The 23,824-nt window shown below is 37.5% G+C and overlaps 7 protein-coding genes across 7 annotated transcripts; 4 read left to right on the top strand and 3 right to left on the bottom strand.

The window, feature by feature from the left end:
* Window positions 1-2: 2 nt before the first annotated feature.
* On the top strand, window positions 3-3,397 carry LOC111795732 (BTB/POZ domain-containing protein At5g48800). The gene is made up of 4 exons (XM_023678296.2): window positions 3-550; window positions 1,195-1,261; window positions 1,424-2,599; window positions 2,673-3,397. The coding sequence occupies exons 1-4, from the start codon at window positions 489-491 to the stop codon at window positions 3,204-3,206; spliced, it is 1,839 nt and encodes a 612-aa protein (XP_023534064.2). The 5' UTR covers window positions 3-488; the 3' UTR covers window positions 3,207-3,397.
* On the bottom strand, window positions 3,322-6,840 carry LOC111795733 (cytochrome b5, seed isoform). The gene is made up of 5 exons (XM_087124123.1): window positions 6,701-6,840; window positions 6,538-6,622; window positions 4,887-5,052; window positions 3,862-3,928; window positions 3,322-3,745 (listed from the first exon to the last, which is right to left on the bottom strand). Exons 3-5 carry the CDS (start codon window positions 4,968-4,970, stop codon window positions 3,495-3,497), a joined length of 402 nt encoding a protein of 133 aa, XP_086980249.1. The 5' UTR covers window positions 4,971-5,052; window positions 6,538-6,622; window positions 6,701-6,840; the 3' UTR covers window positions 3,322-3,494.
* Window positions 6,742-8,052, top strand: LOC111795707 (uncharacterized). Its single transcript, XM_023678267.2, has one exon. The coding sequence runs from the start codon at window positions 6,742-6,744 to the stop codon at window positions 7,891-7,893; it is 1,152 nt and encodes a 383-aa protein (XP_023534035.2). The 3' UTR covers window positions 7,894-8,052.
* A 962-nt stretch (window positions 8,053-9,014) lies between these two features.
* On the bottom strand, window positions 9,015-12,035 carry LOC111794632 (protein XRI1). Its single transcript, XM_023676716.2, has 9 exons — window positions 11,834-12,035; window positions 11,126-11,181; window positions 10,907-11,014; window positions 10,687-10,826; window positions 10,270-10,342; window positions 10,073-10,175; window positions 9,956-9,996; window positions 9,793-9,876; window positions 9,015-9,699 (listed from the first exon to the last, which is right to left on the bottom strand). The coding sequence occupies exons 1-9, from the start codon at window positions 11,854-11,856 to the stop codon at window positions 9,422-9,424; spliced, it is 906 nt and encodes a 301-aa protein (XP_023532484.2). The 5' UTR covers window positions 11,857-12,035; the 3' UTR covers window positions 9,015-9,421.
* Window positions 12,036-14,659: 2,624 nt separating this feature from the next.
* On the top strand, window positions 14,660-18,182 carry LOC111796225 (ER lumen protein-retaining receptor). Its single transcript, XM_023678982.2, has 6 exons — window positions 14,660-14,958; window positions 15,508-15,773; window positions 15,926-16,041; window positions 16,793-16,866; window positions 17,648-17,711; window positions 17,809-18,182. The coding sequence occupies exons 1-6, from the start codon at window positions 14,868-14,870 to the stop codon at window positions 17,843-17,845; spliced, it is 648 nt and encodes a 215-aa protein (XP_023534750.1). The 5' UTR covers window positions 14,660-14,867; the 3' UTR covers window positions 17,846-18,182.
* A 241-nt stretch (window positions 18,183-18,423) lies between these two features.
* On the bottom strand, window positions 18,424-20,783 carry LOC111794371 (uncharacterized). The gene is made up of 2 exons (XM_023676341.2): window positions 20,042-20,783; window positions 18,424-18,990 (listed from the first exon to the last, which is right to left on the bottom strand). The coding sequence occupies exons 1-2, from the start codon at window positions 20,325-20,327 to the stop codon at window positions 18,617-18,619; spliced, it is 660 nt and encodes a 219-aa protein (XP_023532109.1). The 5' UTR covers window positions 20,328-20,783; the 3' UTR covers window positions 18,424-18,616.
* Window positions 20,784-21,361: 578 nt separating this feature from the next.
* On the top strand, window positions 21,362-23,743 carry LOC111794709 (RPM1-interacting protein 4-like). Its single transcript, XM_087123988.1, has 3 exons — window positions 21,362-21,641; window positions 23,227-23,409; window positions 23,514-23,743. The coding sequence occupies exons 1-3, from the start codon at window positions 21,636-21,638 to the stop codon at window positions 23,544-23,546; spliced, it is 222 nt and encodes a 73-aa protein (XP_086980114.1). The 5' UTR covers window positions 21,362-21,635; the 3' UTR covers window positions 23,547-23,743.
* The last annotated feature ends 81 nt before the right edge of the window (window positions 23,744-23,824 follow it).

The following is a 23,824-nucleotide window of genomic DNA, read 5'->3' on the forward strand; positions in this document are numbered from 1 at the left end:
TTTACAGAGTTTGAAAATGGCTTCTAATCGTCAAGCGAAAGATCGACCTTTTCCCGCTCTTTCTGTTCTTATTTTGTTTCTTTGATTGCACAGTTTCGAATGGATTTTGACTTCTCCGTCCAGGGATTGCTGATTTTCTTCCCCCTTTATCGCGCTTGTTTGCCTGCTCAAACAGGGCAGACATGATCACAGGGGGAGGAAAAAGGAAGAACCCCAGAAAGAAGGCATGAAATTAGTGAATTTAGTAAGGTTTGATTTTAAAACAGTTTGGGGCGTGTTAATCAAAGCATTGTCCCACCCATAAGGCCCCATTGCCTTTGGACAATTGCAATCTAGTGATTTTCAAGAATGCACGCCAACTGTTCGACGAAAATGGCCAAAGAGGAGTTTCTTCAACTTTCTCCCATTGGATCTCTTTACTCCCTTTGTTTCCTAAACCCCACCATCCTTTTCTCCCTACTGACCTCCACTTTGCTCTCCCTTGCAACATGCTGCAGCTCCAGCAACAGATGTCTCTTCCCAAGTCGGTGCGCCACCGATGCAACGAATGGTTTGTTTGTTTGTTGTCTTTGATTATCTTTTGCCTTGTGTTCTTGTCATTAATCTTCTCTTGAATTCATGTTAGTTTAGTTTTTGTGCAGTTCTCTGTACTAGTTGTGGTGTAATGCTGCCGTTTGGTCATTGTTCTTTTTTACTTTCTGGCATTCTAGCTGTGCAAGATCTCTGCCGTTTGGTCTAGATGGTTTGTTCTAATTGCCAACACTAGCATTAGGATCGTCCCCTTCATTCTATGTCAACTCCGGCCCCGAGCTGTCTGTGCCATGAATTTTGAATGTTTTGATGAGTCGATCTTGTCGTGCTGGTTTTCGGTCGAGCTGGTGTTTTTCGTGCAAGCTCGTTCTTTCCTGTTTTGGATTGGTGTATCGTTTCGCTGGTTCTTAGTGTTTCAAAATGATCTATACGCTTCTCTGATTGACAGTATTTTGGCTTAGCAATGTTCTTTACTTTAGTGGATTGAAGTATCTGGATGGAAATTGATGATGATTATCATTCTCGTTGAGTACAAATATTTCTTCTTAGCAATGTTCTTTACTTTAGTGGATTGAAGTATCTGGATGGAAATTGATGATGATTATCATTCTCGTTGAGTACAAATATTTCTTCTTGTGAATCATTGGCTACTGATTCGTGTAGGATTTTTCATGATATTCCAAGCGATATTACGATTGACGTGGCTGGAGTGACATTCTCCTTGCATAAGGTGACACTAACAACTTGAGCTCCAGCTTGATAAAGATTTCAATTTTAGTTTTCTTAAATAAACATTTGAATTCTTCGTCAAATTTCTGTCATGAATATGTTCCCTGAATATCTTGAACACGTCCCCAGTGAATATCTGGTTTAATTGAACTACTAAATGCAGTTCCCTCTTATCTCTCGAAGTGGGCGAATTCGGAGATTAGTTGCAGAACATAGAGACTCTGATATCTCCAAGGTGGAGCTTCTCAATCTACCAGGAGGAGCTGAATCTTTTGAACTGGCAGCAAAATTCTGTTATTGGATCAACTTCGAAATTACTCCAGGAAATGTTGCACAGCTATGTTGCGTTTCCGATTATCTTGAAATGACTGAAGAGTTCTCGAAGGATAATCTCAGTTCGCGAGCTGAAGAGTATCTCGAGAGCGTCGTCTCGAAGAACCTTGAAATGTGTGTTGAAGTGTTGCAGCAATATGAGAATTTACTCCCTCTCGCCAATGATGTAAGAGCAATTAGCCGTTGCATTGATGCAATAGCATCAAAGGCTTGTTCAGAGCAAATCGCTTCAAGCTTCTCACGCTTGGAGTATAGCAGTTCAGGGAGACTTCATATGAGCAAGCAGGCTGCCAAGTCTGATAGTGACTGGTGGATCGAAGATATCTCGGTACTTCGTGTTGACTTGTATGAACGAGTCATTACAGCCATGAAGTGTCGAGGGGTTCGTCCCGAGAGCATAGCTGCATCCCTGATGAATTATGCTCAAAGGGAGTTAACAAAGAAATCCACTTTATGGAACCCATCTGGGCAGACAAAAGTTGATATCATTTCAGGTTCAAATGGACAAGAAAAGCTTGTTGTTGAGACAATTGTCAGTCTTTTGCCTGTTGAAAAATCTGTCGTTCCAATCAGTTTCCTTTTCGGGCTTCTGAGGAGTGCTGTGACGCTTGATTGCTCTGTTGCCTTCCAACTCGACCTCGAGAGAAGGATCGGATCCCAGCTGGACATTGCTACTCTTGATGACCTTCTGATTCCATCCTTCAAAAACTCAGCTGATACTTTATTTGACGTTGACACAGTTCATAGGATTTTGGTAAACTTCTCTCAACAAGATGATAGCCAAGACGATATGGAAGACGCTTCTGTTTTCGATTCGGATAGTCCTTGTTCGCCATCTCAATGTTCATTGTTTAAAGTATCCAAACTAGTGGACAACTACCTTGCTGAAATTGCACCTGATGCAAACCTTAACCTTTCCAAGTTCATGCTCATTGCAGATTCCTTACCTTCACATGCACGTACCATCCACGATGGTTTATATCGAGCCATCGATATCTATCTTAAAGTACGTATGTGCATTTCGTATGTTCTAAGACATTTTCATTTTGATTGATTGACTTATTGTTGCTTTACCACAGGCTCATCAAGGTCTATCAGATTTAGACAAGAAGAAGCTCTGCAAACTAATCGATTTTCAAAAGCTCTCACAAGAGGCTGGTGCTCATGCTGCTCAAAATGAGCGTCTTCCCCTCCAATGCATGGTTCAAGTCCTGTATTTTGAGCAACTAAGGCTTCGTACTGCACTATCGAACTCTTGCGACGATGAAGACTACAAACCTTCACATCAATCATGGCGGATTAGCAGTGGTGCATTCAGTGCAGCAATGTCTCCACGAGACAATTATGCATCACTGAGACGAGAAAATCGTGAACTAAAACTTGAACTCGCTCGCCTACGGATGAGATTGAATGATCTCGAAAAAGAACATGTTTGTATGAGGAGGGACATGCAGAAGTCTAGTTCTCATAAACTTGTGAGTTCTTTCTCGAGAAAATTTAGTAAAATGAACTTCTTTGGGCATAGCTCTTCGAGGGGTTCGAGTTCCCCATCGAAACATTCGCAGAGGACGGATTCTAAAGTGATTCAAAGAACATGTACAAGTGCAGAATAGTTCCAATTTACATCACACAGTACAATGCAGAGTCCCTTTTCTTTGTTGAACAAATTCAAGTTCTTTTCTCCTCTCTTTGGAGAATAATTCAGTCTACTTGTAATTCGTAAATGAATAACATTGCCAAGAACTACTCTTTATTGATAATGTTTTTGGTAAGTAAACATTATATAACAGAGGAAGTTGAAACATTTTTCAGCGGCATCATATAACAAGTTTCAAGCATAGTACACTCATTGGAACAAAATATACCAATTTTTTCAAAAAAAATGGATATAGTTTCAGTGTTCATGTTGTTTTGGTATAGAGATGGATGCCAAAAGCCAATGCCAAAATTACCAGGGGAGCTAGAAACTGGAGGACCTTGATAATGAACTCTGGTGTCTTGTCTTGGTTGTATAGGGGCTGCTTTGGAGGAGTGTACTTCCTTTTTGTAGGGATAGTTGAGCTATCGATGTCGCCGACGTAAAATTCTTCCATCATCGCTCGAGCAGCACTACTGTGCCCGACATCGAAAAAATCATTGGTTGCATCCTTACCTGTAGATGATATGAAGAACCAACATTGGTGTCTCAAACATTATGATCAATTCATTTGACAAAGCTTATTAAGAATATATTTGAATGAAAAATTTTCGTTGCGTGTTTTTCCCTACCAATGGCTGACAACAAGACTTCATCACCACCAGGATGGTCTTCAAGGAACTTTGTTACATCGTACACCTATTGGACCAATAACACAGAATTGAAAAACAATTAGGAATGGAGAGAGGGAAAGGGAACATTTTTTATAAGGGCGTGTAAACCTCTCTTTTAAAAAGTTCAAGGGAGAAACTCAAAAAGGACAATATACGGTAGCGAGGAACTTGAACTGTTACAAATGGTATCAGAGCCAGCAAGGAGGTTGAGCCCCAAAGTGGATGGACACGAGGCGGTGTGCCAACAAGAACGCTAGGCTGCAAAAGGGGGTGGATTGGAGGGTCCCACATCCTTCGGAGAAGGAAACGAGTGCCAGTGAACACGCTGCGCCCGGAAGGGGAATGAATTATGAGATCTCACGTCGGTTGGGGAGGAAAATGAAAAATTCTTTATAAGGGTAGGGAAACCTCTCCCTAGTAGTCACGTTTTAAAAATCTTGAAGGAAAAGCTCAAAGATGACAATATATGCTAGCGGTCGGCTAGAACTATTACGGGTACTCCTAGCAGTCGGCTAGAACTATTACGGGTACTCCTATCCAAATAATAAAAATAAAAGAATCGGATCTAGTAGAGAAAAGTACTATGTCCTAAATATTAAAAAAACATGTAATTTTGTTTGCTTGAACAGATAAATAAATTACAAATTCAGTGACAAATCGTTTACATACACCAAACTTCGATTCGTAAGCCCAATTCAGATCAAACAATACACAGAAGAGCACTATTTCCATCCATGAAACTCAATCAGTCAAAGCAAATAGACTCGATGAATCTTTAACACTTCAGCAACGTCAAATCGTATTTTCTATAGATTTCATCCTTAACCAAATTCCAAAAACAAAAACTATTTTTTTAGTCTGCGAAAAAAGTAAACACAAAACAAGAAGTATTTATATGCATAAATTTCAAGATCAAACAGAAAATGAAAGCCATGTAAAGAATTTGAAACCACATTGAGCCACAGAGATAAATGATCAAATACCTTGTCCTCAATGATCAACCAGCAGTCGTTGCGGTTGTCGTGGGAGGCAACCTCAGCCAAAGTGAACACGGTGCTACCAACCATCGTCGCAGCTTGGAAGAGGGAGAGAGATAGAGACAGAGATAAGAGAAGTTTGTGTAATCTGGCAGTGGCAGACAATTCTTTCCTGTTTTCCTCTTGCACCAAAAGGGCTCTGTTTCTTTAGGTTTTGAAGGGACGTGGAAAGTGGGGTTGTTGTGATCATGAATCTTAACATTGATTTTATTCCCTATTGAGCGATGGGTAGGTAAGAGGCTGATACAATGCCATTCTCATACCAACCATTCCTCTCTTTTTTCTTCCTTTATTTGCTTCTTAAGTTTTCAAACTGTGCTTACCCACAATTCAAAACTATTTTACTCCCACTCCCCACTTTCCGACCCTAGTAAATATTATCCGTTTTAGCCGGTTACGTATCGCTGTCAACCTCACAGTTTTAAAACGCTTCTACTAGGGAGAAGTTTCCACACCCTTATAAGAAATGTTTCGTTCTCCTCTCCAACCAATGTGAGATCTCACAATCCACCCCTCTTGGGGCCAGCGTCCTCACTAGCACACCACCCGGTGTAACTCTGATACAATTTGTAATAGCTCAAGCCCACTGCTAGTAGATATGGTCCACTTTGGTCTGTTGAGTATCGTCATCGCCTCATAATTTTTAAAAGCGTTGGGGAGAGGTTTTCACACTCTTATAGGAATGCTTTGTTCCTCTCTCCAACAGCCGACGTGGATCTTACAATTAACGTTTCAAAACTATTCTTGAAGTAGAAATCCATTAGAATATTGAACAAAACGTTAGTTTTCGTTCAACGTTCTAACAGCATTTCTACTCCAAAAATAGTTTTAAACATTTATAAAGAAAGAAAGTAATGGTGTTATTCAAACTGATATTGATATCAAACATTGAAACTCCATTGAATTCAATGATATTTTCAACCAAACCAAGCCCACCAACCTAGTGGGGTAGTGAATGTGGGTGTCTTAAACAAATGTTAGGCTTCCTAGTCTTTGCCAGTGTAGATCAATAGAATTTAATTTATGATTCAAATAACATGCCATAAAGTATGAACATTGGCAACCTATAAATCATTTCTTAATCTCACTTATTTACTAAATAATACCAAACTTTTCAATAACTAATGAATTCATAGTTAATGATATATTAACTATGGTAAATTTTTAAATTTTCAAGGTGATTAACCTTTTTCAATCACCAAGAAACTAAAGAACTTTAATTTTGAAAATACAATGAAAAAAATGGTAGTAAATAATAATAAAATAAAATAAAAAACCAGAAGCAGCGTTTATTATTGAAAGTATATTTGTTAAATAGTTTTGAAAAAATAATAATTTAGAAAATAAAAAGTGGTGCTTTACAAAAATTAATAAATAAATAAATAAAAGAGGTTGAATTAATTATATTTTATTTTATTATTTTTTTTTTTTCACGAACAAATTTGGAGGACCTCACAAGATTCCGAAAATTGAGACAGCCTCTCCTAACAAATTGCTTCCGTTCCACATTTGGAATTTAAATTCAGATTTTAATTTTTGAGGAAAATCATAAATAATGTATTCGATCCAAAAATAAGGAGAATTCAACGGAAAATACCTGAAGCTTTCTTCGTCTTCTTCCTTCGATTCGAGCTGGAACAATCAATCCAATCTCCATGTGTGTGTTGAAGCTTAATTTTGTTCTGTAATTACGATTTCCAGGGAAAATAAATGATCCATTGATTGTTCTGAAATCTGCATTCAATTCCATTTCACATTACCTTCTTCTTTCTGTGATCTTCGAGCACGGAAGGTTGTTTCAATGCCGTTACTTGAGGAGGGCCGTAGCCTCGCCGGCTATACACTCGATGACGTTTTGGCTAACAATAGATTTGGGCCGCCGGCCTCTGCAACTGCAAGGGCTGCCGAAATCCGAGGCCGAACCCTACTCGACGTGATCCGCGACGAGGAGCCAAGCGCCGCCAAGGGGCTTTTCGGAAAGGACAAAAGGACATGGAAGTCTTTTAGGGAGAAACTCCGATTGAAGCGCGCCGGCTCTGCTTGGGTCTCCACAGTTCCGATTCCGACCTCCGATATGCCTTTTCAACCTAAGCGATCCCTAATGGGGAAGCGGAGTCAAGTCCGGTTCAACACGCCTTCGTCGCGAAACTCCACCGATCATTCCGCTCGTAATCCGTCTGAAGAATCCTCCAAATCCATTCGCCGTCAAGTATCTCGACAGAGTTCCACAATGAACAGCTCCAGCGATTCGACTCCGTTCCAATACGACGAGTCCTTTGATTATTCATCCATTCCGGATTCAGCGCCGAGTCGAATGAGGCCGCAAATGTCGCGTCACACCTCAATCCGGATCCCAAATCCAACGGAGAACTACACCGATCCAACTGAACCAGATCGCGATAACCGAGTCCAACATATAAGCTCCGCCTTCTCGGAGCGGAGAATGATGTCCGCTAGAGAAACCGTAGCAGCACAAGAAGCAGCCGATGCAGCCGCCGCCGCCGCCGCCGCCGCTGCGGAAGCTGCAGAAGAAGAGGAAGAGAAAGAGAAAGAACAAAACGAAAACGAAGACGAAAATGAAAACGTAGAATCAACAACAGGATCGGAGGAAGGGGAGAAGGAGTCACCTACGTCGGAGCCGGTAAGGATGTCGTTGATGGATCTGTTGCACGAGACGGACAGAGAAATGGGGTTCGAAGGGTCGAATTACGGAATGGGGTTCGAAGAAGATGGCTTCTCCGATGAGGAAGACGTCGCATACGAAGAAGAAGATGAAGACGATGGTAGTGGCGGAGAATTCAGCTGCTGCGTTTGCATGGTGAAGCATAAGAACGCGCCAATGGCGGCATGCGGCCATACATTTTGCAGGCTCTGTTCGAAGGAGCTTATGGTTAGCCGCGGGAACTGTCCCACTTGCAACGATTTCATCTTGGAAATGCTCGAGGCTTTTTAATTCTTCTTCCTTACCACCAATTGTTTGAGGATTTTAATGTGTTTCTTTTTGCCCCCACAAAGATTAGTTCCATGTAAAGGGAGAGTTTCAATCTTTTAATTCCCTAAGTGTATATGATTATCAATTTTTAATTTAATCTGTTTCATAAAGTTTCAAACATTTCAAGTCACTTAAGAGACTAGAAAATTGGGCATGTTCCATTGTCAACCATTTCTAACATCATTCCGACTATTTTTATGAGATATCACATCAGTGAGTGAGGGGTGAGGGGTCGAAGCACGCGTTTTAAAAATAACGTGAGGCTGACGCAATATGTAATCGTAATGGGTCTCATAATGGGTCAAAACGGATAATACCTACCAATGGGCTTGAGCTATTACAAATGATATATCAGAGCTAGACATTATGCAGTGTACCATAGAAGATATTGGGCTCTCGAGGAGTAAATTGTGAACACATTTGTGCCTCTAAGAGGATAGATTGGGTCTCATAATGGGTCAAAACGGATAATACCTACCAATGGGCTTGAGCTATTACAAATTAATATCAGAGCTAGACATTATGCAGTGTACCATAGAAGATATTGGGCTCTCGAGGAGTAAATTGTGAACACATCTGTGCCTTTAAGAGGATAGATTGTGAGATCTCACCTCGGTTGAAGAGGGGACGAAGCATCATCCTTCCTTATAAGGGTTTTGGAGAAAGGAACAAAATATTCCTTACAAGGTGTAGAAACAGAATATTCCTTACAAGGTGTAGAATCCTCTCCTTAGGGAACTCGTTTTAACTGAATATTCCTTACAAGGTGTAGAATCCTCTCAGGCTCGTTTTAAAATCTTGAGGGAAAAACAAAAAAATGACGTAGGCTTAGACTATTTAGACTATTACGAGCCTAGAAAATTGGGTCAATGGTCTAAAAGTTGAAACAATGTCCAAACTTCTTTATGAAGCATAGAAAGAAGAGTCAAGAAGACAAGCTCATAGTGCAAGGCTTCTCAAGCACATCTTTTCACCTATTTTCTCTTTAACCAAGAGCCTGTAAGGCTGTAAGCCTGTGAGACAATAAGATCCTACTTGATTCTCATATTTCCACGGTCAACCAAACACAAAAGCAGGAAAAATAAAAAAGCTGACTGCAGTTTTCAAGCTTTCCACCAAAAGATTTTGATTACAGCAGAGTTCCACAAGGCATTTAGAATAAACATGATGATAAGGAGTGTTGTTTTCCAAGTCTAAAATGACACGAACCTTATGGGTATCGAACTCGAACTTGAACTAGGACTCGGACCTACAAGAGTTTGCTTGGAGGCATAAACATATTAATGAAGTTATATGGATTAGGGATTCCAAGGGCAACCCTAATGTTCCTACACATCTCTCCCTCTCTCTTTCTCTATACCAAAAATGAACATTAATCAGCTTCTGTACTGCTTACTACATGGCCATGACATTTTACAAGTCCCTCAAGGATGACCGAGGGGCGGCAAAAGGAACGTTTGGATAGCGAGAATTGTTATACATGGTTCGTTCAACCTCTGGTCCTCATGATTGTAATGCTGCCCTTTCCACCTTCAGTATGAATCTTGGTTTTACCGACGACGGGCTTACCGGAGAAGGCTGATGTTGGGTATGATTGAGATGGGTCTTCAGGTTGATGCTTCAGTTTTGAAGGTGGAGGCGTGCGGATCCGCTGGTTTATGTCCTTCAAGGTGACATCTCCATGGAATCCACAGGGTTTGATGAAAGCAAATGGGTAGGCAACTGAAGAAGCTAACTTAGTCGGAGTTCTAATATACGACTTTCGACCTGCACGTATAGGCAATGTGGGAACGTAAAGCAATGAACACGGTATATCAACATTGTAAAGAAACCTTCAAAAGGTCAATAGCAGAATAGAACCTTTAAATATTATGTTCCGAGGAAATCGAGTAGGATGATGTTGGACTGCGTTAGATTTGAACTCAGGTGCAACATTACAGAACTCTACAAGTTCAAATTAACCACAGTCATCTTTCATAACGATATATAAACGAACACAAACCGTAACAACATTTTACTTTACCTGATACATCGATTTGATTGTCCGAAGTCCCAGCAAAGTTCCTGAGTTCCACATTATAAGGAATTCATATAATTGAAACTAATAATTAAAAAAAATGGATGCACACAAGGCACATACAAATCCTCAGGGCTGCAATGCATATCAGCATCATTAAGGCAATCAGCAATCCAACCTTCAGGTGAGTGATCCAAATTCTCAAGACAAGAAGTCGGCACATTAGCTAAGGCAAATAAATAGAGATCAGACAAACCAAGAGGCAAACAAATACATCGATATACGATTTTACATTAAGTAGTATCTTGCTCGAGACAAACCTGAGAGTCCAGAGCACTCGGGAATCTCGTATGGAACATCAGGGACAGCAGCAGGACTAGAAACATCCTTATTCTGAAAATAGAACGAAACAACGTTACAAATTTCACACAAATTATATAGTTTGGTTGCATGGTATCACGGTCGTACTTTACAGAAAAGACAAATGAGATATTTACATTCGTTAAGCTATTTAAAAAGACAAAGTAAACTCCTATCAGTGTTGTTCGTCGTTAAACCTTGTCTGCCGAATATTAAAGATCGACATTTAGCTCCATGCAGCAAAATAATTGGCAAATACATAGTACGCAATAACATATAACTTGAAAAATTAACGCGTTCGACACAAGTCTTTCTGAATCCTTTGGTCATAATGTACACTTGCTTATCAAGAGAAGCAGGAATTGCATATCACTTACATGTGATTTTAGAAATCTAGAAGACAAATCTTCACAGCAGAGTGAAGTTTCTATATCTTGTGCAGTAAACTGTAACATCCGACGTCTCTTCGCTTGTGAATGAGTTTCCCTGGATTCTTCTGATTTCTTGTTCCTGTCATCTGAATATAAGTGTAAACTTCAGAAAAAACGATTTCCTTGGAGGTAACTGAGGGATTAGAGAAGGGTGTAATGTCCTCACCATTATGCGTGACATGGTATGCCAAGTCCCCGCAAGCTTTAACCGGAGTTGTTTCATCGAACACATACGAAAGATCGTCATTTTCAGACACCCCGTCCCAAAGGCATTCTATTATAAGTTCATGACAATGACAACAAAAGAGATAACAAGAATGAGCAAGCATAACACCAACAAGATTACATAATGCATAAAAAACAAAACAAACCAGAAACTACTCACCCAAATCGGTATCCTTCTGGATGGTATATCCATCTCCATCCCAATTCCAAGAATCACTGAAAAATTACACATTAAAGCAACAAGAATGTACGATTAGGAAGATGCAGCACTTACTACCAAAAGAGAAATTGAAAACAATTTGGTTCAATCTAATAGCACACTAAACCACGCTTCTTGAGGAGGAAGGGGAGGATTTTCTCAAGAAATGAACAAAACAACAACCATTTATCTGACAAGGAAATGATTAAACAATTGGGATCCGAAAGAGGACAAAACCGCAAGAACACTACAAACAACATAGCGAGTCATTAGCTCTGGATGTCACAGTACATTGATGACAAAACAAGCCGTCAAACACACACACACACACACACAAACACAAAAGAAAACAGTAATGCAATGGCCACTACTTAAATTAGATCTAACAGCCGCATCCTCATTCCCATTTCAACCACAAATTACCGATTACAGACAAGAAAATCATGGTAAATCAAAGAAACAACTCAATCCGACAACAAACTCCCAAAACTCCCCACACCAATCTGAAACAAAAACCCAAAGCAGCTTCCTCCAAATAAGAAATCAACAATCAGTACTAGATCTTCCAGAAAAGACGCATTACAACAAATCGCAAAAGAAAGCCCCAGAAAACAAAATCAATCACAGAAACAAACAGAAAGAGCAGAAGGTTGAGGGCGATGATTTTACTTGTTTTTGGCGGAATCGTCCATGGTTGCAAGAGAAAAAGAAGAGTGCCAGCAGCGAATTGTTCTTGACTGCGATCGAAAAATATGCGATTGAAGAGCGACCCAGTTCAGCCGCTGGATGTTGGATTAGGGAGCTAGATAATGGGGGCTATAGACGAAGAAGAAGGAGAAAAAGTGCCCACTCACCAAGTAACTCGCAACCCAGCGCCTAAGTTCTCTTTTTATTTTCGGTAAAAATACATTTTTAGTAAGTCACTTTTGACTATAATTTTCCACTTTTTTTTCAATTTAGTCCTTAAATTTTACCATATTAACCTTTTTATCTCTAAATTTTAAGTTTATTTCATATTTGGCTCATACATCTTAAGATTTTACATTTTTACCATTACAATTAATATTTACTTTTCATCTTTTGTGTTAACTTTAATTATAAATTTAAATGTTATAGTCTATGTTTTTTCTAATTAATATTAACACTGATAAAAATCAATTAATTAATAAAAAATTAATATAAAGTGCGAAATAAATATATAAAATTAAAAAATTATGGAAAAAAGTGTAAATATTTATAATTTAAGGACGCTAAAAAATAATAACTTATCCTCTTTTAATTTTAATTTTCTCCGCTTTCAAGGGGACAATGACAGAACGCTTTTACTTGCGGGTTGCATTTTTTTTTTTTTTTTTTTTTTTTTTTTTTTTTACCATTCCACAAAAAAAATCGAAGTAAAAAGTTCATGTAAAAACATATTTATTTATCTTTTACCACCCGGGTAAATATTCTCTAAGTCAATTTAAAGTCTTTGGTTGTTCTTTTTCTTTTAAAATATAGTATTTTAGGTGTGTGGACATGGATTTTAATTTTTAATTAATATAATAATAATAATAATATTTTAGCTATTAAATTAAGTTATATTTTGAATAAAAATATACATTCACTTATATTTTGAAAATTTTGAATTAAATTTAATTAATATATAATTATTTGGCGTATTAAAATATAATGTAGACGGTCAACTTTAGTGTCTTTTATTTATTATCGGTAGGTTTGGATTTTCTCTTTTTTCTTATTTTATTGCAATATATTTTAAAAAGGTTTGTTATTTTAAAATATTTTTATAATTATTCCCACAATTTTGAGTATATTTGGTGGATAAGACAGGAACTATTATTATTTTAAATAATATTTGATTTTTCACTAAAAATGTAAATAACAATTGTGGGCGATGCATTGACACGTGTACGGTGGGATCAAGAATTGAATAGTATCACGCCTCATTGAATTGAGCCGTTGGGGCATTAAATTCTTTGGCCAATTGGAATCCGGATAATAAGACAATTAAATAATATTTTATTTCCGAATATATTTATTAATGCTTCAAATTCCATTCTCCCTTAAGGTTACTTTCCATGATTATTATTCCCACAAATTTTAATTTAATTTTGTTGGCCCCATTTTTTTAATTTTCTTTTTATTATTATCCCGAAAAATGAGTGGTACATGAACGAATAGAAACTATGTTTGAAAGTTCCTTTACAATCGATGTGGGATCTCATAACTTCTAGCTACATTGGACGGTGTGCCAGCGAGAACGTTAAGCCTAGGGGTGGATCATGAGCTCTCACGTCAGTTGGAGAGGGTGTTTTAAAATCGTGAGATTGATGACTATATATTTTATTCCAATAAATATAAATAAATGTAAAAAAAAAAAAAAAAAAAAAAAAAAAAAAAAAAAAAAAAAAAAAAAGTGGGCAATGGCTTTGACACGTGTACGGTGGGATGGGTAAGGCTAAGAATTGAACAGTATCACGCGCACATTGAATTGAGTCGTTGGGGGCATTAAAGTCCTCGACCAATTGGAATCCGGTAAGGGAAAAGTAAATAATTTTTTTTTTTTTAATTTCCGAGTGATATTTATTAAATTCCTGGGCCAATTGGAGTCCCATAAAAATTTTAATTGGGCTTTATTATTGGGCCTAGTTATTTGGGCTTGGGCTTTGTTTGTTTTGGACCCACTCCTTTGAACTTTGAATTTAACCCAAGTTGACTAAACTGAATCTAATTATGGATAGAGTCAAATACTATTTATAATTTAAGATTGGTCAACTTTTATTTCGAATTAAATAAAAATAATGACGTGTTAATTCTAATTTTCAAGAAATTATAAGGGATTATCTAATAAAATAAAATAAAATAAAAAATTTGTATGTTCGGAATAATAAACAAAATTCTAAGTGACTAAGTTTAAGGGTATAATGGTAATAAATATCATTTTTTATGAATAATTATGTCATTTTTCTAAAAAAAAAAAAGTATATTGAAAAATAACTTTATACTAATTAAAAGTGTCTAGTTAATTTCCGGGCTACCCTTTCCTTTTTGAATAGAGAACGAAGGAGAGGGTGAAAATTTGTTTTTTTTTCATTAGTTAAACGGGTCGGGGACGAGAATTAATTCATCATCCTTACCTCTAACTATAAGTAAATAAATATATATTGAACATTATATTAAAAAATAAAATTATATATATAAAAAGATGGGGAAAAAATTACTGGAAACTCGATCCATGAATTCTTTGAAAAATTGTTGCTTTCTCGGAGTAAAAATAAATTGGTAATTTTACGAGAATATGGATTGAAATAAGAGGTGGAGATGGAGACGAGGATGCGTGTTTGCCATCTATAACAAATTTTTACCCTTATAATTTTACAAAGCTATTTTTGCAAAAAAGGGACAAAAATACAAATTTGAAAGCTATTTTTCAAAAGTATATATATATAAACGCCATTTTCCGAATCCACCGCATACGGTAATGTTAATTTTGCGGTAAAAAGATAGATAAGAACCAACTCGATGCGTCGTGGGGAAAGGGGGTAACAACCGAAAACGGCAATCGGGAAGCTTCTCTGCTCCATTTTTTCCGACTTCTGAGGTTGCGGTTTCATCAATCTCAGCCCAGAAGGATTCTATTCAGAGCTCAGATTTTGAGATCGGCTTCCTATTCGCTTCATCAGACGAGATCTAATCCAAAAAGATGAATATCTTTCGATTAGCGGGTGATATGACTCACCTGGCTAGCGTTCTCGTCTTGCTCCTCAAGATCCACACCATCAAATCTTGTGCCGGTATGGATTTTACGCCCCTCGCGCCATTTTTCTGATGGAATTTTAGTCTTACCGTGTTATCTTTTGAAATCGTGGCCTTAAGACCGATTTTTGTTTTGTCTTCGTTGTTTTTTGTATCATTGTATTTGTACGCATTGGAGCTCGTGGATTGGATGTTTTGAGTATTTTGGATTTATGTTTTTGAAAAGATTTGTTCCACTTTGATGCATTGCATTGTTCGTTCTGGAGTAGAAACGTGTGAGAATGACCTAAAATTTGCAAAAGTGAAGTTTTTGCGTATTGTGATTATAGTCATAACATATTAATCATAAACTGCAGATAGGTAAAGGCAATGAAGGTTTGGACCAAACAAACAATGTGGAATTTCTGTTGTGTTAGCATTTTGTCAGATTTGTTAAGGATATTGAAATCTCAATGAATTAGAGGCCATTTGTTCCTTTTGGGTTTCGAGACATGGTCTTTAACATGTACTATTTTATATGCTCTTCATTGGGCAGGTTTTTTGGCTGCAATTTCTTCGATGTAATTAATATGATTCACTTGATGCAGGCGTTTCTTTGAAGACTCAAGAGCTTTATGCAATTGTTTTTACAACCCGCTACTTGGATATCTTTACCGACTTCATATCTCTATATAATACGGTCATGAAGTTAATATTCTTGGGGAGTTCATATTCGATTGTTTGGTATATTAGACGTCACAAGATCGTTCGTCGGTCATATGACAAGAGCCAAGATACTTTCCGCCATATTTTCCTAATCTTACCTTGCGTTGTCTTGGCCCTACTTATCAATGAAAAGCTTACTTTCAAGGAGGTTAGCTCTTTCTTCTGATTTGATTTTCATTGAAACTAAGAAAAAATGCAAAAGAAAGCAAGTCATAGTCATCATGTGTATGTCTATTTTTGAACTTTTGATTAAGGAATTGTTGCATTTCTTTCCTATATTGAACTCAATAAATGGCACAGGTCATGTGGACATTTTCTTTGTACCTGGAAGCTGTTGCCATCCTCCCCCAGCTCGTACTTCTACAACGAACAAAGAATATTGACAATTTGACTGGCCAATATGTGTTTCTTCTTGGGTATGATTTGACCACCAATAGCATTTAATTAGTACCATTGATGTGATAGTTCTTGAATCCACTGCTTAGTTTCCATCTTTTCTTATGTTGGCTATTTTCCTGTTTTTATATGTGTACCTCTTGTCTAGAATCATTACAGTGTGCCTGAATGTCGGCATCTCAACAAGTCTAACATCTATTGTAAATCCAATCTCACGAATTAGTAATTTCATATTTTTTCCCCATTTTTGGGCATAGAAACTTGAATATTTTAGATAGTGTGCCGTTGAACATCAAGCAATTGGAAAAATAGAAAGTTGTAAGATATCATTGTTTGGAAATGATCTAGTTCTCTAATCAAGTTTATCAGAATAGCCCTGCAAAATTGGTCTGAGGACAAGGAATTTATGAAGGCTTCTATACTCCTATTTGTATGATAAACTATACACCAGAGTTTGTGGAAAAATTAGGCTGTGCACTGTCTAAGTTGATAGTTTCTAAAGGTGTTGATTGATTCTCAATTGAACAAGAATCCATCTATATTTGCAAAATGGATAAAACTATATTCTTTGCCTGTGTGATGGGTTTGTTAAATTTGGGTTACATTGGAGCCTAACAGAGAAGACTACCTTGTGAAAAGCTTCTTCCTCTTTCATGAACATGTAATAGTCTCTATTAGATCATCTATTATCAACTTCTTTGACTCTGTTATGTCAACCTCAGAACCTTATGAACAAAAATCCTTACTGAATCCTAACTTTTCTTGATGCAGTGCATACCGAGCTTTATACATTATCAACTGGGTCTACCGATACTTCACAGAGCCTCACTTTGTCCACTGGATAAGTAAGTCAGCTCTTTCTTCCCCCCTCCCCAAGCTAATACTGATTCAAGCGTTGATGTAGCATTTAGTTCAATTTTTGGGGACAATATTCTGTTGAACCTTGCGGATGGCATTGTTTAATATGACACTGCTTGGGTGTTTGTTTTCATACTGAATTGTGTTTTGTTTTCCTCTTGAAATTTCATAACATTTTCCAAAGTATGGGTTTTCTTCTGCACTTATAATTAGAGAAAATGCAGATCCAAGTCAATCTGAAACTGATGCAGCTACCCGTTTAACTACAATTGGCATTCTGTTTAACTTAACTGGAATTTTATTTCTTTGAAACTTCGAACAGAGGTTCCGGATGCTGAAAATTAGGGGAAAAAAGGAAATTTTTTGTTATTTTAACCATAGTTTGATTTGACTTTTGACCACAATTCAGAATTTTCTTCCTCCAAATTCGACACCATACTCATTTTTGTTTTACTTGTTAACTTAGCTTTCAAGCAGTTGAATAATAATTTTCCTTGACTTCTTGCTATCCATTATGCTAAAATAGAAATAAAATCAGTGTTGGTTTGATGAGCCTGACATGTCGCAACATGTTTTAGTTGGAATTCACGATGAATATTGGAGTTTCCCTTTCATATATTCTTCTACCAAGTTGGGCTTTTTTTGTTTGTCAAAAATTTGCGTGGATTGGCCTTTAGTTCATGGATATATTATGAAAAGCTGTCGATATGGTGTGATATGTTCACAGAGACCTTGGCTAACTTCCTAACACACTTTGTGAAATTGCAGCTTGGATTTCCGGGCTCGTGCAGACGCTACTTTATGCAGACTTCTTCTACTATTATTTCCAGAGGTGACATAGATCTTTTGCTCAAAACATTCCTTGATTTGTTTTCTTAGTCATGTTATGATAACTCAAAATATTCCTTTTGCACATCTGATATCTGCAGTTGGAAGAACAACCGAAAGCTCCAATTGCCAGCTTAAAAACTCGCAAGGGATGGAATATATATAAAGGAGAATTAACTTCATTTATGGCATTCAGTTGTATTTGTCTGTTCACATTTATCACAAAAAAAATCCTGATCTTTCTTGAACCCCCCAACGCATGTTGTTCTCTATGTTTAGACGGTTTTTGAGAGTGCAGGTGCTTTTATTTCTACTAAATTCATAGAGAATACACCGTCTGTAAGCTTGTTTTTGTAAAGATTCTCAATCTCCATCCACGACCACATCTGAGTAATCTTTTGAAATTTTATGATGGCTTCAAGGGGTTTAGATATCCATTTTCGGTGTTATAATGAAATGTTTCTGTCGAACTTTATTCATAATTCGGATTTTTTTTTTCTTGAAATGGTACTTTATGAAACACAAAATTCAGAGTTTGAACGAGCGATCAGATGACTGGATGATATAAGATTTAGATATCTAACTTCACTTTACACGACCCACAATCCTCGGTGTCTATTGAACCGACGAGGGTCGAGTAATTTGAAAATCCTCTATGAATTTTTATGCTCATTTGAATTGTATTACTGATTGTGTTGAAGAGAAGTAATTCAATGGGAGTAAAAGTAGGAATTTCCATTTAAGAAGACATTGAAAAAGATGGGGAAATTGATGTTCTTAGACTCACAAAAGGTACCTTTGAACAATGACAGTAATCAATAGAATCTCCCAGCTCCCATTTAATCACTCTCCAATCAATGAAACTCATAATCTGTTCCATTTAAGTGACAGATTATCCTGCAAAATTCCTCACTTCTTATACCCTCCTAACGTTTGATTTTGAAGATTTTGGTTGTCTTCGAGCAGTCGATCGTACTCGAGAAGGAGATCTGCAGCTTGTTTCTGGAGAGAAGTAACATGGGCATCTGCAGTTTCAATCCTCTTATCTTTTTCTTCACATTCCTTCTTTAGTTTCTTCATTTTTTCTGATAAACTTGATATTTGTTCTCTCAGTTCCTTTATTTGCTTTGAACATTTCTCCTCTTTTTCTGCTAGTTCTCTCTTCTCCTTTTCTAACTTTTCTACTTCCTCTTTTGATGTTCCGATGTTCTCTCGTAATCCAATAAGCTTTTGAAAATAATGGTGCATGCGATCGATTATGAACCCGAGGAATAAGGTAAAACCTGTAATATAATATTATGAAAACTTTCAATTTATTAGACACAAAATCGAAACTAACAGTTAACCGATGATGAGATGATGAAATGAAGTTATGGGGTAATTCATTCATATTGTTTTGGTTTCATCTTTTATCTAGAGGGTCCTAATTTTTATGCATTCTTGGTTGTTTGTAAACGAGTCTCTCCCTCTCTTCCATAAGATCTTGGAGGGATTAGGTTCGATCACGAACAGGGTATCAACATCTCGAAAAGATGGTTGAAGGATGTTGAAATGGTACCAATAAAGCCTTGGATCTACAGTTCGGGACGACTCTATGTAACAGCCCAACCCCACCGCTAACTAGATAGATATCGTCCTCTTTGGACTTTCCCTTATGGGCTTCCCCTTAAGGTTTTAAAATGCGTCCACTAGGGAAAGGTTTCCACACCCTTAAAAGGAATGCTTCGTTCCCCTCTCTAACCGATATGGGAATCCACTCCCTTAAAGCCCAGCGTCCTCGTTGGCACACCGCTCAGTGTCTAGCTCTAATACCATTTATAACAGTCCAAACCCACCGCTAGCAAATAGTGTCCTTTTTGGACTTTTCCTTCCGGGTTTTCCTCAAGGTTTTAAAACATGTCCACTAGGGAGAGGTTTCAACACCCTTAAAAAGGAATGTTTCGTTCCTCTCTCCAACCGATGTGGGATCTCACACTCTATTTGCGAGGAGGCAGCCAGAATGTGTTCTACAATGTTGGATGTAAAAAGAGAACATTTGGATCGATTTTGGAAGGTTCTTAGCATATTTGTTTGACTCAATACTAAGCTTACTCTAGACATTCAAATTTGGGTCGAGTTTGACTGAATTCTAGATGTTCTACCTCGCAGCCATATCAGAATTCAACAGACAACAATGAAAACTGACTTAAAAGAAAGCTGTTTATCTTCAAACCATAAGTATATAGCAGGCCAGACAATGGAAAACTGACTTAAAAACAAGAACACAGAGACAATAAACCAAACATATGAACCAAAGCAAACAAATCTAAACAGCCAATGAACTGACAAACATACCAATGAGAGAAGCCTCAAGCAATTGTGTCCTCCAAAGAACCTGATCCATGGGCGACATCGTCCCAAGCTTTGCACCTTTGTTCTGGATCTTAACAATGTTCATAAGACTGGACAAGAGAATGACAGACATAGTAGCAGCAATTGTTCTAACAGTTGCTGGACCCTTCCCCATTTTCAGCTGATCTAAACTCTTAATCACAAACTCTCTGAGTAGCCCAATCTTTACCAGCAACAGAAATGCTACCACTCCCTCAGCAAAAAGAACCAAGAACAATAACTGAATCATCTTCGCTAGATCCACAAAAAAAGAAGAAAAAAAACCCTAAATCCCTCAAAGGGTGTTCGATTTTCGATCTAATAAAGAGCAAATGAAAACAACTTTCCAAACCCCAGATTCATTTCCTATGAAGATGAACATAATGACAATCTATTGAAAACCCATAATCCATTTTTGCTATCTAATTCAAACTGACCGAGCTTGTTCTTCCCTTCGAGCTCAAAAATTCAGAAGGGAGGAGAAAAACAGCTGAAAGAAACTCAAACTTGTTGTAAGAAGTGAAGTAAATGGAAGTAAATTAGTAAAGGAGCTTACACCCAGAAAAGAAGGGAGATGAAAGGGCGCGGATCTGCAAAATTTAGCCCAAGTGGGAAGAGGAAAGCGCCTTGTGGAGAAAGCCCATGTCTTACTTTTGGAGTATTTGGTGAAAAGGATTAGTGGGTTTTGGCTTTAGGTCTTGGCTTTGAAGTGGGTATCATTTTTTTTGCTCACAATGAAAAGGAATTGGGAGAAAAAGAAAAAGCAAAAAATGGGTATTAGTTTATTCGAGGAAGAGGACACTCGAGAGGCGTAAAACGAGGTCATTTCATTCATTACAGACTCTGTAAGTTGGTTTAGTTACACACAATACCCGTTCGTGTATGCTCGATCGTTTGCAACTCTATCCGATTTGCCTCTACACTGGATCAAGTATCCAACTTGACCTTGCCTTAATGTACCTAAACGAGAGGCATGGTGTCAACTCTTTGCCACTGTTGGACACTATGACCTAAGCGAGCTATTTTGTGCAACATATGAGTGTCACAGTGAAATACTAGTCTCATAATTAACTCGTACCTCCACATTCTCCGTCTTAATTGAGAATTTTCTTCCGGTTCTGACAGGTTTGAGATAAATAGAGATATCTATAATCGAGTTGATCTATGGTTCGATTCCCGCTAGGAACATTTTGGTGAATGATTTTCGTAAAAATAAATAGGAAATTTTAGAGGGATAGAGATTTTGAGCCACGTGTAATCTCTGTGGGAGAGGGTAGAGGAGACGAAGACTTCTACAGTTGCTACTGCTCTGGTCTTTTTTTCATTTTCTGCTTTATTTATTAACAATGGAGGTTCCTTCATCACGAAGCCAATTCTCTCTCTCTTTCTCTCTCTAGACTCATCGTTTCCGTATGCTCCTCTTCTTCCTCGGATTCCGGTGATCCTCTTCGCCGTGATTTCTCGTCGGAACTCGAGTCTGCTCGCAGTCCGGCAGTTTTTTCCCATTTCGAAGTAGTTCCCGCCGCCGCGCGCGTCTGACTCCGGTGGATAAACCACCATGGCTGTAAGCTTCCATTTCTCTTCTTTTGTTTATTTGAATGTTTCAGTGTGCGTTTTCTTTGTTATGTTCTGTTTGGCTGCTTGGAAAATATCCTGGTTAGTGTGAAAACAGAGAATGAGAATTCAAAATTTGCTTTCCGACTGGAACTAAACGAGTTGCGTTTTCTCATTTCATTTGCCCTAAAGTGATGTTAGAGATCTAAATCAAATTTCAGGCTCTGTTGAATGGCGATGGAAATCGAGAAACGGTTATTGGAACCGAATAGTTTTTTAGGATTGAATCAATTTGGAGAACTGTTAAAAGCTTTCTAGATGTTATTTAGTCTGAGCGATTTAAAAATGGTTTTCACTTTCATCGTTTTCATACGGACGAAATTATTGCTAGTTTTCAATGCTTTTTGCTTCTGTTTGTTCATATGCTAGTGGTGGGTGCCACTTTCTCTTGTAGAAATGTTCAATCACGAGCATCTGATTCACACTCAGAATTAAATTAATACTACTTTTGCCATTCTACTTAATCATTATAAGAAAGATGCATACATCCTTCCATATAAAACAATATCCTTGTACAGATGATAAACAAGTTGAGGGAGCTTATTTAGAATACATGTGGGGCTTTATTTTATTTTATTGAGCTCCCTTTTTGAGTATAGGGACATTCAAGTATTCTCTCAAACAATCATCTGTTCATTCATTCTTTCTAATTCTGCTTTATATTTTGAACTTTATGGAAAAGGTCTAGTCTCTGAATATGTGATTTTTGTCGAATTCTTAACAAATTCCTATAAACCAAGCTCAATTCTCCATCTTCTCAATGGCGTTTAAGTTTTTACATTGCCCATAACTTAGGGAAACACTAAAAAATCTCTGTTTCCTTTTTTGTTTTCATTTCACATTTGTTGTTTTATGATTGGACTCTTTATAATAGCTGTTTTGACATTTTGGTTGAAATTGCTAGATAGCGTAGATCCCATGAAGGCAAAGGAAAATCTGTTTGGATTAACATTATGCATTTCATCTCTAGCCTTAGGCACTAATTATGGATGGAATTCTTTTGAGTGCCCCCCACTTTTTCAAACAAATGAGCAATTTTCCAAACTTGTGAAGGAATGGAAACCTTCTTGTTTTTGCTGAAATTGTCAAAGTTGCCGTCTGTTCTTTTGGGATCAGTTGGTAAATATGGATATGGATGATATTGATTTTATTCAAAGACTTATATTTGTGGTGCAGCTTTTAGGTCAATTGTAGGTAATGATCATATATGGTTCATACATTAGAGCTATCTCAAGCACGTAGAAGTGAGGATTTAAAATCTTGAACATTTTGGTTGATAGTATAGGTGAGATCCCACTTGGTTGGTTGGTTGGGGAGGAGGGTGAAACATTTTTTTATAAGAGTGTGGAAACCTCTCCCTACCAGATGCGTTTTAGAAACCTTGAGGAAAAATGACAATATGTTCTAGTGGTGGACTTGGGCTATTAGAGCATATGTCTGAACTAGAACTAGATGAATTAATGTTCAAATTGACATAGCTATCTTTCTTTGTTCATAATCGATACGGAACTGAAATGGTTGCAAACTAACCAAAGGACAAAGAAGTTGCGGTTCCAAAATTTGGTGAATGGAACGACAGGGACGCCACACCACCAGACAACTACACAGCTATTTTCACCAAGGTCCGGGAAGAGAGACAAGACCAGGGAGCAAGGACGCCGACGCTGCCACAGAACAGTAACATCCCAGATAACCAAAATGATGAACAAAATCAGAAGGTAATTGAAGAACTCTCTTCCATTTCTCAGCCAACCACGTGAGATTACTGAGATTTGATAATGCAAATGTCTTACATTCTTCTGTTCTTCCTCAAAATTTTCAGAAATGCTGTTGTTTTCCATGGCCAAGCAAATGATATTGTTTGTTGCATTTTCCACGTGAGATTACTTAGATTGCATGAACATGTGAGAATAATGTAGATTATTTCATGGATCTGGCTGCAGCTCACCTCCTTCAATGCCATCTGATTGAAAGTGTTTGTCTGTGGCCATAGTTGTAAGCAAAGACAAAATTTGATTGTGTTGTTTGGGGTTTACAATTTTTTCTTATTTCAAGATTCATCTGTTGGATATCTATTCTTCATTTTAATAATTGTATTGTGGTTTTGTTGTAATGTGTTCTTATTTAATGTTG

Source organism: Cucurbita pepo, chromosome 5 (genome assembly GCF_057944985.1).
Source record: "Cucurbita pepo subsp. pepo isolate OVF chromosome 5, ASM5794498v1, whole genome shotgun sequence".
NCBI classification, from domain to species: domain Eukaryota; kingdom Viridiplantae; phylum Streptophyta; class Magnoliopsida; order Cucurbitales; family Cucurbitaceae; genus Cucurbita; species Cucurbita pepo.

Coding starts and splice junctions, on each gene's coding strand:
- LOC111795732 (XM_023678296.2), top strand. CDS start 489: ATGCTGCAGCTCCAGCAACAGATGTCTCTTCCCAAGTCGGTGCGCCAC. Junction 1,262..1,423: donor TGACATTCTCCTTGCATAAG/GTGACACTAACA, acceptor TACTAAATGCAG/TTCCCTCTTATCTCTCGAAG. Junction 2,600..2,672: donor CCATCGATATCTATCTTAAA/GTACGTATGTGC, acceptor GCTTTACCACAG/GCTCATCAAGGTCTATCAGA.
- LOC111795733 (XM_087124123.1), bottom strand. CDS start 4,970: ATGGTTGGTAGCACCGTGTTCACTTTGGCTGAGGTTGCCTCCCACGAC. Junction 3,929..4,886: donor GGTTGATCATTGAGGACAAG/GTATTTGATCAT, acceptor TTGGTCCAATAG/GTGTACGATGTAACAAAGTT. Junction 3,746..3,861: donor AGTCTTGTTGTCAGCCATTG/GTAGGGAAAAAC, acceptor TATCATCTACAG/GTAAGGATGCAACCAATGAT.
- LOC111795707 (XM_023678267.2), top strand. CDS start 6,742: ATGCCGTTACTTGAGGAGGGCCGTAGCCTCGCCGGCTATACACTCGAT.
- LOC111794632 (XM_023676716.2), bottom strand. CDS start 11,856: ATGGACGATTCCGCCAAAAACAA. Junction 10,343..10,686: donor CTAGATTTCTAAAATCACAT/GTAAGTGATATG, acceptor TTCTATTTTCAG/AATAAGGATGTTTCTAGTCC. Junction 10,176..10,269: donor CGAGTGCTCTGGACTCTCAG/GTTTGTCTCGAG, acceptor TATTTGCCTTAG/CTAATGTGCCGACTTCTTGT.
- LOC111796225 (XM_023678982.2), top strand. CDS start 14,868: ATGAATATCTTTCGATTAGCGGGTGATATGACTCACCTGGCTAGCGTT. Junction 14,959..15,507: donor CACCATCAAATCTTGTGCCG/GTATGGATTTTA, acceptor CACTTGATGCAG/GCGTTTCTTTGAAGACTCAA. Junction 17,712..17,808: donor TTCTACTATTATTTCCAGAG/GTGACATAGATC, acceptor TGATATCTGCAG/TTGGAAGAACAACCGAAAGC.
- LOC111794371 (XM_023676341.2), bottom strand. CDS start 20,327: ATGATTCAGTTATTGTTCTTGGTTCTTTTTGCTGAGGGAGTGGTAGCA. Junction 18,991..20,041: donor GCTTGAGGCTTCTCTCATTG/GTATGTTTGTCA, acceptor ATTATATTACAG/GTTTTACCTTATTCCTCGGG.
- LOC111794709 (XM_087123988.1), top strand. Junction 23,410..23,513: donor ATGATGAACAAAATCAGAAG/GTAATTGAAGAA, acceptor CAAAATTTTCAG/AAATGCTGTTGTTTTCCATG.